At 37.6% G+C, this 15,583-nt stretch overlaps 1 protein-coding gene across 3 annotated transcripts in view; it reads right to left on the bottom strand.

The window, feature by feature from the left end:
* Positions 1–1,675: 1,675 nt before the first annotated feature.
* PKNOX1 (PBX/knotted 1 homeobox 1) overlaps positions 1,676–15,583 on the bottom strand; it is a 36,332-nt gene continuing 22,424 nt past the window's right edge. For all 3 annotated transcript variants that reach the window (XM_083854659.1, XM_083854660.1, XM_083854661.1), the window contains exons 6-12: positions 11,796–11,966; positions 10,299–10,398; positions 9,378–9,475; positions 7,105–7,233; positions 6,024–6,100; positions 4,357–4,529; positions 1,676–3,399 (exon numbers count right to left, since the gene is read on the bottom strand). In XM_083854659.1, coding sequence (XP_083710785.1) covers positions 3,188–3,399; positions 4,357–4,529; positions 6,024–6,100; positions 7,105–7,233; positions 9,378–9,475; positions 10,299–10,398; positions 11,796–11,966 — 960 coding nt within the window. In that variant the 3' untranslated portion in view covers positions 1,676–3,187. The remainder of the gene's footprint in view (positions 3,400–4,356; positions 4,530–6,023; positions 6,101–7,104; positions 7,234–9,377; positions 9,476–10,298; positions 10,399–11,795; positions 11,967–15,583) is intronic.

The following is a 15,583-nucleotide window of genomic DNA, read 5'->3' as shown; positions in this document are numbered from 1 at the left end:
CTTCCAAAGTTAAAAAAAAAAAAAAAACAACAGAAAATTGCCTTGCCTGTTCCAGGAATATTGAAAAAAATTGGACTAAGAACCCTGTTTTGGGTTAGATTGAAAAAAAAAATATAGAAGTTTCAATAATGGTATTTGCAGAAGAATCACATTGATTTGAAAACCAAATTAGTTCTATTGCATACGAATATGACTTTAATTGGGGGCAGGGGGGGAATTATACACGATTTGAAGTTAGGTCCCCTCTAAAGACCTTTTAACTAATGTAAACATGTACCTTTCCTGAATGGTGATGCTTTGCTGAAACCAGCAATCTTTCCTACACAACAAAAAAAAAAAAAAGAAAAGAAAAAAAGGACTACTTGCTTTTTTCTTCTTTTAAATCATGAAAAGAACAAGTACTTCCCTGCAGTTCACACCTGCTACAGTATTCTCACTGAATTGAAAGAAAAGGTTTGAGTTTCATATGTTAAGCAATACTTTCACATTGGTGAAGCCTCTTCACTTTTAGGAATTCACGTCCCTATATTTTTTTTGTTTCTGATCTGACAGCGAAACTATTCCATATACCCCTTTCACAGTAAACTCTTGTCAACTTCAGTCTCCAGGAATTGATAAAGTAGCTGAAGATAAGGTCATGTTTTGGAAGAACAGAACTTCTTCTCCATGTAAGGTGGGGGAAATAATAATTTTAAAAAACCAAAACTAACTAGAAAATGGCTTCTTTCTGAAAAATAAACTTTCAGAAGTTTGCAAACCCTGAGGCCTGTTTTTTTCCAATAAAAACCCCAAACAAACCAACAAATAGAACCTGCTATTGAATGGAGACAGTGGGGGTGATGAAGCACTCTTGGAGTGAAAAACAATTAAAAACAAAAATACAGAATCTGGGTTCCAGTAATCTAAGCTACCTTTTGTAGGGACAGTAGGCTGAATGCTTCCAAAGGAGCAAGATTTTTACATGGTTTGTCTTTTAAAGTGTTTTGGGGTCAAACTGGATTTGACAACAGCCTTTGAGACAGTCCCGCTATGTCAAAGCCTTCATAATTACATCTTTCATAATTCCTTTACTGTGCTTTTTAACAAACATGGCACATTAGTGGCAAAGCAGAGAAGTCAGAAGAAAACAAACTCTTTAGAAATCACCAGTCCAGTGGAGCAGATCATTACAGCACTGGAACTAAGGAAGATCCTCAGCCAGGACTCAGTGAGAGCCAGAGCAGAAACATCTCTTGTGTTGAGTAAAAACCATTAAAAGAAAAAAAGTAACTCCCAGTGACAGGAAACTCCTGTTATGCTCCATGTATGCATGGTAATGCCACTGGTATTTTTTCCTGAAGCTTTTCTTCCTACCAACTCAGCCTTGCCTTGGAAGACAATCTGCCATGACCAGCTTCCAACCATTTTAAGCATGTCCAGCAGCACATTCCTTCATCCTCCTGAAATCAAGGGAACATCAGCATGTGCCTGAGTGTTCTGAGAAGCAGAAATTAAGTGTTCAATTAAATGTTTTCATCTGCCAAAGGGCTTTGTTCAAATACAGTGTCTGAAGATTCTGAAGGCTACCACCTGTCTCCCTGTTAGAAACACACCCAGATTTGGTCAAAATCAGAAGGAAGTTCTGGCTTTGATCTAAGCCAACACTGTGACAAATGGACAGGGACAAGAGAAGGTGTTGATCATACCATGAGGCTCTTGAGTCTCTTATTTGTACTCAACAACGGGAAATACAAAGTTCCAAAAGCAAATGTTCATGGATAGACAATCATAGACTTCAAACTTTGGGAAAACAAAAGAAATGAACTGTTACCACAACAACAACAAAAAAAATTAAAAATCCCAAAACAAAACCAAACCAAAACCCAGCTGTTTTCATCACCAGCTCTTCGTTTCTTAAATGACACACAAGGATTTCCTACTCTAACAAAGCCTGCTATATATTCTGGTAGTAAACTTCAGATCTGAAGAAATTTTATATAAATCCATGTTATATTTTTCTTTTTGCATTAGGGGAAAATATTTCAAATGCAATAAAATAGCAGAATTCATGACTGTATAGTAGGCAACTTTTCATTTTTTTTTTTTTAGATTCAGTTGTACAAACTATAAATTGTTAAATTTCTCTAATAATTGGAAAAGTTGTGGGTATTTGAACTTACTTACCTGAATACTCATTTAGCAAATATTTTCAGATACAAGTCTAGATACAGAGTTATGCAATTTGAATATTAGTTTACACATAATATAAATCAATGTTTGACAATATCAAAATCCCATCAAACACTGGGCCCTTCTTATGCTATTATCAAATATAGTATATCACTGTGGGATAGCTGAGAATCATAGAATGCTACTGTAGGCTTGTTTATTAAATTGGGTCAATTTTCAGACCTTCCAAATAGGAATACTAAACATTTATTTTTCCCCTCTGGAAATTCTTTTTTTTTTTTTTTTCTTTTTTTCCTCCTGCTTAATACAGTTGTCATCCCAATTTCTAGTGAATTTATAAAAATATTTTTTTATCCAATAACCCCAGCAAGGTAAAAATAGGAGTTTTTATAGCAAATGATAAACAGGCTCACGGACTATGAGAGAAACTAAACTTATTTAAATTGCCATACATTCTCTACTGAATCACACATCAACAGTTTCTTTTTTATGTGTGTTGCTGTCCACCTCAGACTAGCAGTTTTTAAGGTGCAGAAGCATCTTTCAAATATATGCATCTAACTCAATAATCAAGTTTCACACACTAGTGTCACATGCTTTAAATTTACATCACCTGCCCATCAAAAGCTGTGTTAAATAACAGCACTAATTGAAACTGCATAATTCATCAGAAACTGCAGCACTTCCAATTCAGAGAACAAAGGGGTGCTTACGTGGTTCTTTATATTACTAGATATAATTTTCTGAAATAAGGAAAGGAAAAAAAATGGAAAAAAAAAAACCAACAAAACCAAAAAACCAAACACATTTGAAAGAAGTTGCTGCACCTGCAAAAACACTCTTTAAGCTTACTATGAAATACAAAAAAGTGCACCCTTCTATATCTACATATAAAACATATTAGAAATAAAACTTGTGTAAAATGTTTGCTGTGCAAACTATAAAAAGTCAGTCAGTCAGTCCATTCTTTTTTTTTCCTAAGTGTTTTTTTTTCTTTTTCTCCAGGCTCTCCTGCTTCCTACTGCAGGGAATCACTGTTATCCAAGACCAGCCCACTGATGTTGGCTGTCGAGAGGTCGCCGCCGTCGTCGTCGCCGCTGTCCACGGACTCGTCCTCGCTCTGCCCTGCCATCATCACCTGCTGCACGGCCAGGGTGGCACCATCCGAGGACAAGGACTGCAGACTGTCCACATTCATGTTCACTGGGGCTGTGATGGTCACGACAGCACCTGCAGGGGCACAATCACGGCACTGTCAGCACCTCTCCTGCCTTCGTAACACAGCTTGTTTCTAATCAAGGAAACTTAAGGGACTACCTTGAAGTAGAAGATATTTAATATATCAGGAAATGCCAGAATTGGGTTGGTCAGGAATTCCTAAACTTTGTGTTGTGAATCTTAAATTTGTGCTATGGACACCCATTACAGCAATTCTCCAATCGAGTCTGTGCTACAGACACCCATTACAGCAATTCTCCAGTCAAGTCATCACAAGGTCATTTCTGCAAAGTATTCCAGCCTTAATTCATTGCAGAAAAAGAGGAGTGTTCAGATTCAAGATAATTTCAATGGATAAAGCTGTTTTCAGATCCAGCAGAGGCTGAAGGAAAATTTGTTACGAACTGGAAAGAATAAAGCACCAGGTAGCAGGACAGGAAGGATGATCCTGGCATTAAGGCAGTTATTTATCTTTCTTAAATTGAATTTTTTTGTTTGTTCTGACACTGAGGAAGTTACTTCAGTCAAAGTCTGTGGAGACTTTATGACATTTTTCTGCCTCTCTCATCGTTCATCTTGAAGCACTGAGGCAGATGTGGAATTGCATCTGCTCAGCCATGAAGCTGAAGCTGCAGCCCCGTGCTGCTCATCCAACAGGACACTCCTGTCGTGCACACAGAGAGAACTCAGCTGTGCATCTCAGGTTTCCATCTTTTATTCTGTCATTTCATAACTTTTGAAACAAAAGCAAGTTTCTCAACATGAATTCCAATATAATACCCTTGCTTAAACCACAGAAAACTGTTAAAGAGAGGAGAAGTGACACATTTCTGTTATGCTTTCCCAGATTAAAACCACGTTTATACTGAAATATCCAGAAGTTTCCCTCCCACCACAGGCATCAAACCCTCCATTTCCCTGTCAGAGAGGAATTAACTTTATTATCCACGTTTAGGCAGCTCTCCTCACCATCTGACATCGTGAGCTCATTCGACTGCTGCTGAGCAACTCCTGAGGCAATGGAGTCAGGCCAGAACCTCTGCACTGGTCGGTTCTGGGCTGTTTTCTTCTTTGTTTTTGGAGTTTCAGAACAACTGGAATCCAGCATTGGCTGAAGAATTCGCCTTCTAGCATTGATAAACCTAAATACAATTGAGGGCAAGGTGAACTTAGGACCAACTGGCAGTAAATTCTGTCTCATTCTCAGATTCACAAAGTATGCAGCAGGAAAAAAAAATTCGGAATATGAAATCTTCTGTCAGCTTCTTTTTAAAGTGTAGAACCACTCCTAGAACACCAGCATCCTTCAGTTTTGCCAAACTAGCTAAGAAAGCACTTCCATCATTTTGCAGCTAACAGCATTTTTCCCCCACCTCAGAAGGAAAAATTCTCCAGACAGCACAACAGATGTACACTTCAGGATCTTATTAAAAACTAAGCACCAGAAAACCTGCTGACAGCCCAGATCAGAAAGCTGATACTCCTCTCATCAGGGTTCACCTAAAATCTAGCCCCTGCCTAACCTGCTTTGTTTGGTCTGGTTTCATTTACTCCCTTTAAGCTTCTGCATTACTTATTTTATTTAAAGCTCCCTGGCTTTCCAAGGGCTGTCTCCTCATCCAGGAGATGACAGCAAACACATTTGTCAGATCTGTCCTGACTCCTTTTAGTCCTCTGAGTTTCACTTGCTTACTTTAACATGCTAATTGCTGCCCTTCCCCTTCCTGCTAGTGAACAAGAAAACAGTTAAACTGAATCAACTTCAACATGGTGAGCTATGGCAGGGAGTTGTGACTGAAGACATCATCCCTAAATGTCACAAAATCCATCCACGTCCTGAGTTTACCTGCAATGGGAAGCAGGTTCCTAAGTTGTAATACAATGCTCTGCACAGACAGCAGTCAGGTCCCAGTGCACAGAGCTCCATGGCCACATGTCACATCTTCCACTTTTGGAACCAGTGTTCTGTCACTATCTGGACTATTTCCCCCCTGGACCCCTCCACAGCCTCACAGCCAGTGTCGTCTTTGAAATCTGAGGCAGATCCCTGTGGGATTTTGCTGCAGCAATTTTAGGAACCGATGCCACAAGGCAAATAGGACAGAAATCAGCACCTTCCCTCCTCCCTTCTGCAGGGCAGGTGTCTTATCTTACACCTCCAGGACAGATCAGACATGACAAGACATGCTGAACCATGAACTGGTGAAGAACTGCTTCTCCATTCAGACATCAGTGCTCAGGAGAGCATCCTTTGATAAAAGAATAGAATCTGTTAACAGTAACTTCTTAAACATCTCCAGCCACCAGGGCACTAAATGCCTTTAAACTTCAATTTCTTTACTTGCAGAAGAGACATGAGAGAACTTCCATTTCTCTCAGCAGTGGAACAGAAGACAATTCCTTAATGCTGCAATGTTTTCTGGAGTCCTTATATAATTTAAATGACATGAGTATTATTGTATCTTATAAAAATAACGTGCTTGTGTGCCAGTGCATAACTCTTGTATTTCTATACTTGTTTTGTAACATATGTAGAATATTTAAGTTCAATTCCAGATGTCCAAGTTATCCTCCTCACTATTTCTGAGCTGTTAGAACATGGAGACAAGGACAGATATTAAGGGCTTTGCTCTTACCAATTGTTAACCTGGAGTAGTGTCAGATTTGTTTGTGCTGCAATCTGCTTCTTCTCATCCTCTGTTGGATATGGATGCTACAGAGGCCAGAAAAGCAAACAAAAAAAGGCATAAGCTTGTTTTTCATCTCCTCATCAAAAATAAGAACTCCTTTATTACATCTGATTAAAGAGGGTGGATTAAGGCCATCTGACTCATTAAAACACAAACCTTAGAAACCTCACCAACTTTTACAGATGAAAATAATTCAACAAAGAGTGCTTTACTACACAAAAACCTGATTCTATCCTTAAGAGTGTCTGTGGCACCAGGAAGCTGCTGCTGTGTAATTCAGAAGAAAAAGCTTCTCATGGCTGACAGTCTTTATTAAAGAGCGTGATCCCTGGGCAGCACAGCATGTGAGCAGCTCTGATTAGTTCTGCTGGCCAGGGCAGTGTCATATGAGAGAAGTGAGGAGCACTCTGCAGTTAAATAAAGCTGCTCTAAGCAGATGAGGACGGGGCATGTAACACAAGAAGTGCACACGCAGCTTCCCTGGATCAGTTCTCTGCTGCAAAACAGTTGTAAAAGGCAAAGTATCAATCAAGTCAACATTGTAATAGCTTGAGAGCCATTTATCCTTTCAGAGTATTCATGCAAAGGGAAGACAATTGAAAGCACAAGCAGATAGTGAGGTGCTTGGTACACATCAGAAGGATTGGAAAGAAGATAAAGACAGAAAATTTGACATTTTCCTCGGTCAAAAATGCCTCTAAAACACAGCAAAGTACAGGTAGAATTATTTTTCCTTGTGCTGTGAATCAGGTGTAGAGAGCATTAGGTTCTCAACACAGTGAAATGAAGAAAGGTTCCTTGTAACAACACTTATTGAGACCATGCAGTACAAATGTTACACATTTATTAAAATATTAATAAAAGTCAACCAGCATTTGTCTGTGGAACTACTCTAAATGACTCCAGGGGAAACTGAACTGAGATTCTATAATTGACAACACAATAAATTCACCTTGTTTATGAAGAAAAATCGTTAAGAGACCACATGAAAGAGCTACATAAAAAACTGACCATGCTCACTCCTTACCCCTATGTGCTGAAAAAGCCAAGATCTCATCACATTTGTAGCGTGCTTGGGAAGGACTCCTCTCTTATTTTTTGATGAGCCATCATCTTGATGCAAGATGCCTAGATCTTGGTTTAATTGCAACTGGAGCTGCACATGTAATTTCAGGAGAAATAAAGCACTTAACATAGTAATGGCAGTTCTGTATCAGTGAATGAACAACTCATTTATAGAAGGAATGAAAAGAAATTAGGCGTGAATATCTTGAATATACTCACTGTGTGCAAACATAAACAACTATGGAAGCCGTAAAATATTACTGATTTAAGACTTAAATGAAGGATAAAGTAAAATTAATTATTATGCTGCAGTTGCAAACAAAGATGCTAAAGGTCCTGCTAAATAAATGCATTAAATTCTCAGAGAGCATTAAGATCTATACAGTAAAACCTATAATTCATTTTACAACATTCATATGACTTCCTAAATATTCATATTTCTTTCTCTTTGTTTTTCACTTCCCATAGATTCATCAAATCATTTCCACATTGGTTATCTGAACATTTGGGAATACATTCTTAAATGCTTATGCAGAAATCAAAAGAAACAGCACATAAATTGCATATAAGATTCTATTTCAGACAATTGTAACCAAAATAATTCTAAATCAGGTTTTCCAGACAAATTGGAGCAATTTCTTAAGCCAATCAATATGTAGGAAATGAGTTTTAAACAAGATTTAGGCTATCAAATTACTACAAATATATATTTGGAGCACATTTTAATTTCCAAAGTAATGTCTTACTTTCTAAATAACCTGCTGGCTTATGGAGACTTTATAATGAACTTTCAGTAGCTTTTCTGCAGTGTTTTTCCCTACCTCCACAGCATTCTGAAACACTGAAAAAGAAGACATTGAAGAAGGATTTTCTATGGGTGACCTTTGCATAGATGGGTTTGGAGACTCCTATCAACATCAAGAGTAGTCACAGATGTATACAGAAGGTCAAGTCCTTTTTTTATTTATAGCCTAGAGACATTATTTTACTCTCAGTATTTTATTTTTTTCATAAAAGGTAAAAAAAACCCCCCATTTTTCATAATCCCTGCAGTCCAGGAGAGTAATTTTACACATTTCTGCCTGAGAGGTGTGTGAGGACAGAGCTGTCTGTGTTCTAGGGGAGAACATGGCTGAGTACAGATATGCTCCTGCCAATTCAAAGAACACTCTGTGCATGCTTTTTTTTGGTTGGAAGGCCAGAAAAAGGGGGGAAAAAAAGCCAGTGAGTCAGTGATTACCAGCAGATTTTATGCTGTGGAGATGGGAGCTCCTCATTCACATTTCTAATTAAATCCAGATTCCAGGAAGATTTGGTTTACCACTTCCAGAGAAAGCTAGCAAGGTTTTCTGTACCAGAAGATGGTCTAGTTTTTACGTTTCTTTTTCTTTAGTTGTTTCTCTGAACTCTTCAGATCCAACTCTTAAGAGCCTCCCACAAAAGAGTGCTGGCCCTTATGTTTTAGGGTATAAGAAGACAAAATTGAGGCCTTCCCAGAGTCTCAACCAAATATTATGAAGGTTTTATAGAAAAATGCTTCTCACAATAGATAAACTCTGAAATACATACAGCTTCACAGTACTAGTGTAAAACTAGTGGTTGGCACTGTGATAAAAAGATCAAATTTCTCACAATTGCAGTGTGGCACCTTAATGCAATACATTAAATCTATCCAGCCATAAACACAGTTCAATGATTAGAAAAGTTAAAATTATTGAACAAGTGTTCATTTAATTCAGAGAGGGTTTTGGTTTGCACTGGTGGGTTTTTTTGGGGGGGAGGAGTTTTTTTTTTTTTTTTTTTTTTTTTTTTTTTTTTTTTTTGTTTTTTGTTTTGGTTTTGGTTTTGTTTTTTGTTTTTTTTTTGTTTTGTTTTTTGTTTTTTGTGGTTTTTTTGTTTTTGTTTTGTTTTGTTTTTGTTTTTTGTTTTTAATTGGGTATAGGGGTGGGGTTTTTTTAAATTTTAGTTGTTTATTTTTTAATTTCATGTTCCTATACTCTTCTGGCATCAGTAAAGGATGACAACAGGCAGGAACTCTGGTGAGCTGTTGTGGCAAAGAGGACCTTATGACATTATACAACCTCTAACTCCCACAGCAGTGGCTGCACCAATTTACAATTAATTACTCTGTGTGTACACAGAGTTCATTCTGCCAGTGTGTCAAATCAAAACTCCTAAATCCCCTGAGATGTATTTCCACCCAGAAAACAATTCTGTGGAGCTTATGAAACCAACCTGAGAGTTCTGGATCCGAATAGTCCCAGGTGACAGTGCCTGTGTCACCACCTGTCCTTGTGGAGTGACCACAGTGACTGGCTGATACACTGTCCCCCCTTGAAGCAAAACAGAAACACAGATTATGGGGAAGAAAAAGCCCTTCAAGTATTATTCGCCTTAAACACATCAGCACTGCACACCATACAAGGCTTTTGATAATATATCAATTATTCTTTTCTAAGTCAGCATGCAAAATGTGCTCTTTGCTACATTAAAATTTTCATCCATTCACAAAAAATCTGTACAAAATTGGATTATATTTCCATGTATTTTAGGCATTCTAAATCTATTTTCAAAGGAAAATACCATGATTATCAGGCTATAAAACACTTCCTCATGTTGTTTTAAGTGAGCTGAGTCTTCAACCAAAATCACACCTCTGTGTGGCCAGTGCTTAGAGCAGGTGGGTTTGATTTAAAACCCTTGAGAAGCAAGACTCAACATTTCATCTCAAATGTGATTTCCCTATAACAAGGACATCAAGGATTTCACAGACTTGTAGATGTGGCTCCAAACTCCAAGGAGCACGAGGCAGCCAAGTGCAATGGTTTAGCTAATGCAGGTTTTTGTCAAATAGAATTCTTCTTTTTAAAGGGAGAAAAAAAAAGTAGAACACCACAGTCTGTGGAAATGTCTTTTAACAAATGTAGTGTTGCACATTAAGATCTCTTAATATTATATATGTAAATACCACTCCCATAGACATACTTGGAAAACATATAAATTAAACATTCATAAACTAGTAAAGCACTTGACTGTACTTCAACAACTTTTCAGTTATTAAAACACATTTTTTTAAGTATTTGTGTGGTTTTTGTAAAAACCATAAAGGAAACCAAGATTAAGAGCAAGGTGCCAGTTGTTTTTAGTGTGTCATACCTGCTACTGTTGCCATAGTTACATTTCCCTGCTGCAATGCTGATGCTGGCACCACGATCCCTTGGGGACTGAGTGTGCCTGCAATGGCACTTGGAATTTGCTAGAAAAATAAAACAATTAGTTGCTTACATTTTTTAAACTTTTTTTTTTCATTTTTTTTTAATGTAAGAAGATCAAGCATGCTTGTGTATTTTTGCAATTTGCATTCTGTGTTTTTGGCTCTAAAATATGTTTGGAGTTTAATCACAGGATTACCTTCAAAGAGAAAGATCCTTCATTAGGGGTTCATCATTACCTACATTAACTTCCTCATTATCACCAACCATTACCTTTGAAAACCCTCATGAAAGCAACTGCTAGGAAAAATGTAAATTTTGAGAATTTTTAGTTCTAGGTATATAAAGAATAAGAAACAGTTTCCAAAGGCAAGAGGGAAAGAGGACAAATGAAATGACCCTTGATGCTCTTATTACAAGCATCAAAGCTTTAGAATTTTAGTTATTACCTTAATTCCTTCAATTTGAACATAATGTATTAAATATTCAATATGCTTTATTCTGCTCAAGATAGCTCTTACTCAACCCTGAACATGCAAACTCTTACACATTTCCATACTATGTATGAATAATCTCTTTTGATAGCAAATGCAAAATGGGTCCCTTGTGTGTCTACAGAAAACTGTAAGAGAGATACAGAAAAAATCTTTTAAAAGCTGTTTTTGCCACACTTCCAGACATCAAAACCTAAATAAGAAGTCTAGAAAGTGAAGTTTAAAACTTATTTGGGCTTTTTTTTAATACAGAGCATCAGAGACATGAGTAATTCAGAGAAGGGCCATGCCCTAAGACTCAGGATCAAGTGGCAGAGCTCACTCTGCAGCCTCTGACAGCAAAAAACATCAACCATAACCTATTAACTGGCGTCCATTTAATACAGAAAATGCAATATTGCAACTTTAATCCATCAAATATTGTCTGTTTATTCCAGAATACAGGTTGTGTATAAAATGTACCAGCCATCTCAATATTTTAATGAAGGAGGCAGACTAAGGAGGCCTTAACAAGCAAAATTTTTCTTCTTTGTTTATTTTGTTTCCTAACCTCCTTCCAACCAAATAGCAAATCCAGGCTATTCTGAATATCTCCACTTGCTGAACTGAGAGAAAATCATAAAAAGAAGACAAGACAATTAAAAATTGACCGTGTGCTCTGGCACATTTTGACAAATCTGTCCATCTCGCAGTGGCACAAAAGAAAAAAAAAAAACCAAAAAACCACGAAAAACCAAAACAACAACAACAAAAAACATAACTAAACAAAAAACACACAGAAAAACCCCACAAAACACACAAAAAACTCCCTCTTTCTACTCTTAATAAGTGATTTGAAGGAATACAGGAAACTGCAGAAACTCTGCAAACTGATAGTGAAAGAAGCGTAGCTGTAACTTCCTAAGGAAACTTAAACCAAAATCCACTGAATAATATTTGAAACGCACCTGAGATTGCACAGGTGAATAAGGACTTCCAGGCTCTCCACTTAATAGAGTTTCACTATTCATTTTTGTCTTCAGGCAGGCAATGTAACGACTACAGAAATCCTTGCAGAGTTCATTAACCTTTTCTAGCTCAAGCAGGTGGATACGCAGAACTTGGATTGCTTTTACCATCTGAGGGAGAGAATTGGGGAAAAAAAATCAGAAACAAAATAATTGTTCATGAAAAGAAATCTGAGATTTAAGCAAACATTACTTTCCAGTAATGAAGATCACCCAATTAAAGCAGAGGTACTAACTGCTAAATCCTGGAATGTGAAAGGAACACAAGTAAAATGTCACACAGGGGAAACAAAACAGGACAACGAAGTGATCTTTGTCACATGTGACACTTCAGGAAGACAGAGCAGTTCAGGTGTCACAGGGCACAGGATGAGCCTGGACATCCACATGGTCTTTAACCCCCTGGTACAGCTCTGGGTCACAAACCACACAAGACTGGAAGTGATGGAAAGCAATCCCATCTCCATCACTTATTTGGAAAGCAGGGCTGGGACAGGCCTGGCCAGCAGCAGTTCTCTGGAGCTCTAGAAAGCAGAAACACCAGGTTCAGCTCCAAGTTACACCCTGACACAAGGAAACCAGAAGGGTACAGATGAGTTTGACATACAGTGAGAAAGAAGACACTCCTGTGATTAAACATAAATTTGTCCCACAGATTGCTAAGGAGGATGAAAGGTTTTATTTTTCAATAAAATCAGAATAAAGAGGTCCCAAATTTAGTCACACTGCTCAACAAAGCTTAAAGTAATCAAACAGCTCTTCACTGCTACAGCTTTTAAAGTTCCTGTGATTGTATGTCAAAGATGAACAACTCTCAGGGAAAAATCTTGTGAGAACTTTCAGGTGAGGAGATTGATTCTGAAATACAAAACATTAAATACAAAGCACTAAACCAAATTAAAAAAAATAAATCCATGTTTAAGCTAAAATCCAAGTACAGGAGATATGTATGTGAGGAGAATACTTGTCATGCTCACTGTGAGAAAAACACTGTAAGCCTGGATAACCAGTGGTATTACATTCTGCATAAAAATAGCTTAGGTGATTGTAAGGGTCATGGCAGAAGATCAGAAGCTAAAACCAAATCCAGATGGTCTAAAAGCAGTAGGAAATCCAGGATATTCAAATATGTACACAATACACCAGCAAAGTAATTATTTTTTATACAACATGCCATCGCCAAACATTTCTGTGCTGTGCTGGATCCCTGAGACAAATATCCTTCAGTTTTATGAAACTGAACAGTTGTAATTTTGAAGCATAGTGCAGAGCTTGACTTTACAATTTTTCTGGAAAAATCTGTCCTATATGAGGGGTTATTTACCTGGGCAGAGCACTGAATCCAGTGTACAGAAATTATTCCCTCCAAACTAACCTATCTCTTACTTCCACCTCAAGAAGCCAACTGGGAGCTGAAGATGCTTTTGCTCAAGTCACCCAAAGGAGATCAAGGCAGGAGAACTCTTGAGTGTGCTCCCCTCTCCATCATGACATTTTAGCTTTCATTGAGACAGATCTTTTCCCTGTTTTTTCAGCAAAAGGTTCTAGGACACTCACTCTGTGTAGACAACTGTGTGTTAAACAAGATGAAAAAAAAAATAGGAAATTAAGTGATTTAAAAAATATATTTCTTCTCAGGAATAAAAAGAAAAAAAAGGCAAACATACATCTTTTAAAAAAACAGCTGCAGAAAAACCTGAGCTGTAGATTTGAGAGAGTTGATCCAAATCAATATCTGGTAACAACTGAAAGCCTTTGAAACACTGAGTGCAGTGACCCAGCACTGAGACACAAACCAGTGATTTTCTAACCCAGCCCAGGTTGCTGTTTAAACTGTGCTTAAGCACCTTTAAACACAACAAAGTTGAAGCATGCAAATGTAACTAAATTTTAACACAAAACAAAGGTCATCTGTGTTTCAAGAAATTCTGTCTCTGTTTCAGAGACAAAAAGGCTTAAAATAGAAAATTCTTCATGTGTGACTGACTAACAAATTGCACATCATATTAGTGAGTGCAATTTAAACACTCAGCTAAACTGAGGTAGCAAAGTATGCTTTTGGACACATAATATTTGACCATATTAGAGATTAGTTTATTTTTGCTCCGTCAAGAGAGCTGGGTTTTTTTAAACATTAGCCAAATTTGTACTATTTATTTATCAGCATGTGCTTGGAGGAAAAATGAAAGTCCTTTCCTCAGTTTAGACTTAGTTTAAAATTGATGGTTGATACTTGAGGTGGAAATTGAATTAAAGTCAAAACTAACCACAAACCCAGGCTCAGTAACACTGCCCAGGTGTCTGCAGAGCCCCTCTCCATCACACCACTCCTGCAGGAAGCTGTGCTGCTGTGGTTAGGAGGAAAACAAAACTTTGTAAATGTGCCATGCCTGTCACCAGGACTTATGAATTCATTTACAGCTACATTAATTGTGGCCATATGGCTCTTGCTCTCTTGCAGAACAGGTGGACCAAACATAATGTTAGCAGAACTTCACTTCTTCCTTAAAACTACAAAAATCAAGAACTCCTGATAAAATAACTCAAGTTGGACAAAAGTAATACAAAGAAGTGCTTTCAGACAGGTCACAGCAGCAGTAATATTTCATTTATTCAGTGCTACTGCATAGAATATGCCACAGAAAAATGAAATTTTCTAATTGATTCAGTCTTTTCAGCTGTAGCAATAAAACTGGAGTATCACTTCAGAGAAATGCACAAAGATGAAGTAACCATGAGATATATTCACAGAATCCTAGAATGGTTTGGCGTGGAAGGGACCTTATAAATCATCCTGTTCCAACCCCTGCCATGGGCAGGGACACCTTCCACTATTGTTGAAATTGTTTTAAATAAAGAAAATGGTAAACTATTAGAAGAAGAAAAGTTATAGAAAAAGCTTCAAGTTCTTGCTATCCAGAGCCTATTCATGTATCAGTCTGTCTCCAAATTTAAGAAATTGTATCTTCACACTCACAGCTCACCTACCTCCCTGACCCAAATCCTCCTGCAATTTAGATCTTCAGTGGAAGAACACAAACTCTGGAAGAAAAGCTATTTTGCTTTAACTTGTTTTGATTTGATAAGCTCTCTCCTCTATTTTGAGTCCCCAGCTAGGAGACATAGCTAGAAAAGGTGTAACTAGAGGTTTATGGGACAGTTCTGCACGTTAAAACAGCAAAAGCACTATTCAGAAAGGCTTTGTTAGCCAATATTCAAATTACACCAGCTGGCTGCACCACTACAACTCGGGGTCCTGACACAACTAAGAATTCAAGAGAATTGAGAAGAGGGTACTGAACCAAAAATCCTTACCCCAAACGAAACAAAAAACTCGGGGGTCTTCAAAAAAGGCAGTGTCCTGTTCAAATACAAAAGGGAGAGTATATTTTACACTCCTTGTTTTGTATTTTGCCTAGACTTGACAAAGCCATAAGTAACCTGCTCTGACTTCACAGCTGACCCTACTGTGTGCAGGAGCTTGACTACAAACCTCTTGAGCTTGTAGCCCAGCCCAAACCATTTCATGGTGCTATAAATGTGGGGAAATTAAAAAAATCCACCCATGTGTGGGAAGAGTTTACTCTGAACAGAAGCTACACGAGAGGCAGAAAACAACACCCTGAGGCAAGTGGTATTTCTGTAGCATTTGGGTTAGCAGTGAGCAACAAATAAAGTGTTAAGCAATGAATGTCTTAAAACATAAAATAATCTGTGAAAGGTCTAGA

Source organism: Zosterops lateralis (assembly GCF_965231275.1).
Source record: "Zosterops lateralis genome assembly, chromosome: 2".
Classification (NCBI taxonomy): Eukaryota; Metazoa; Chordata; class Aves; order Passeriformes; family Zosteropidae; genus Zosterops; species Zosterops lateralis.
The sequence above is the reverse complement of the archived record's forward strand: the minus strand, read 5'-3'. Positions and strand labels throughout refer to the sequence as shown.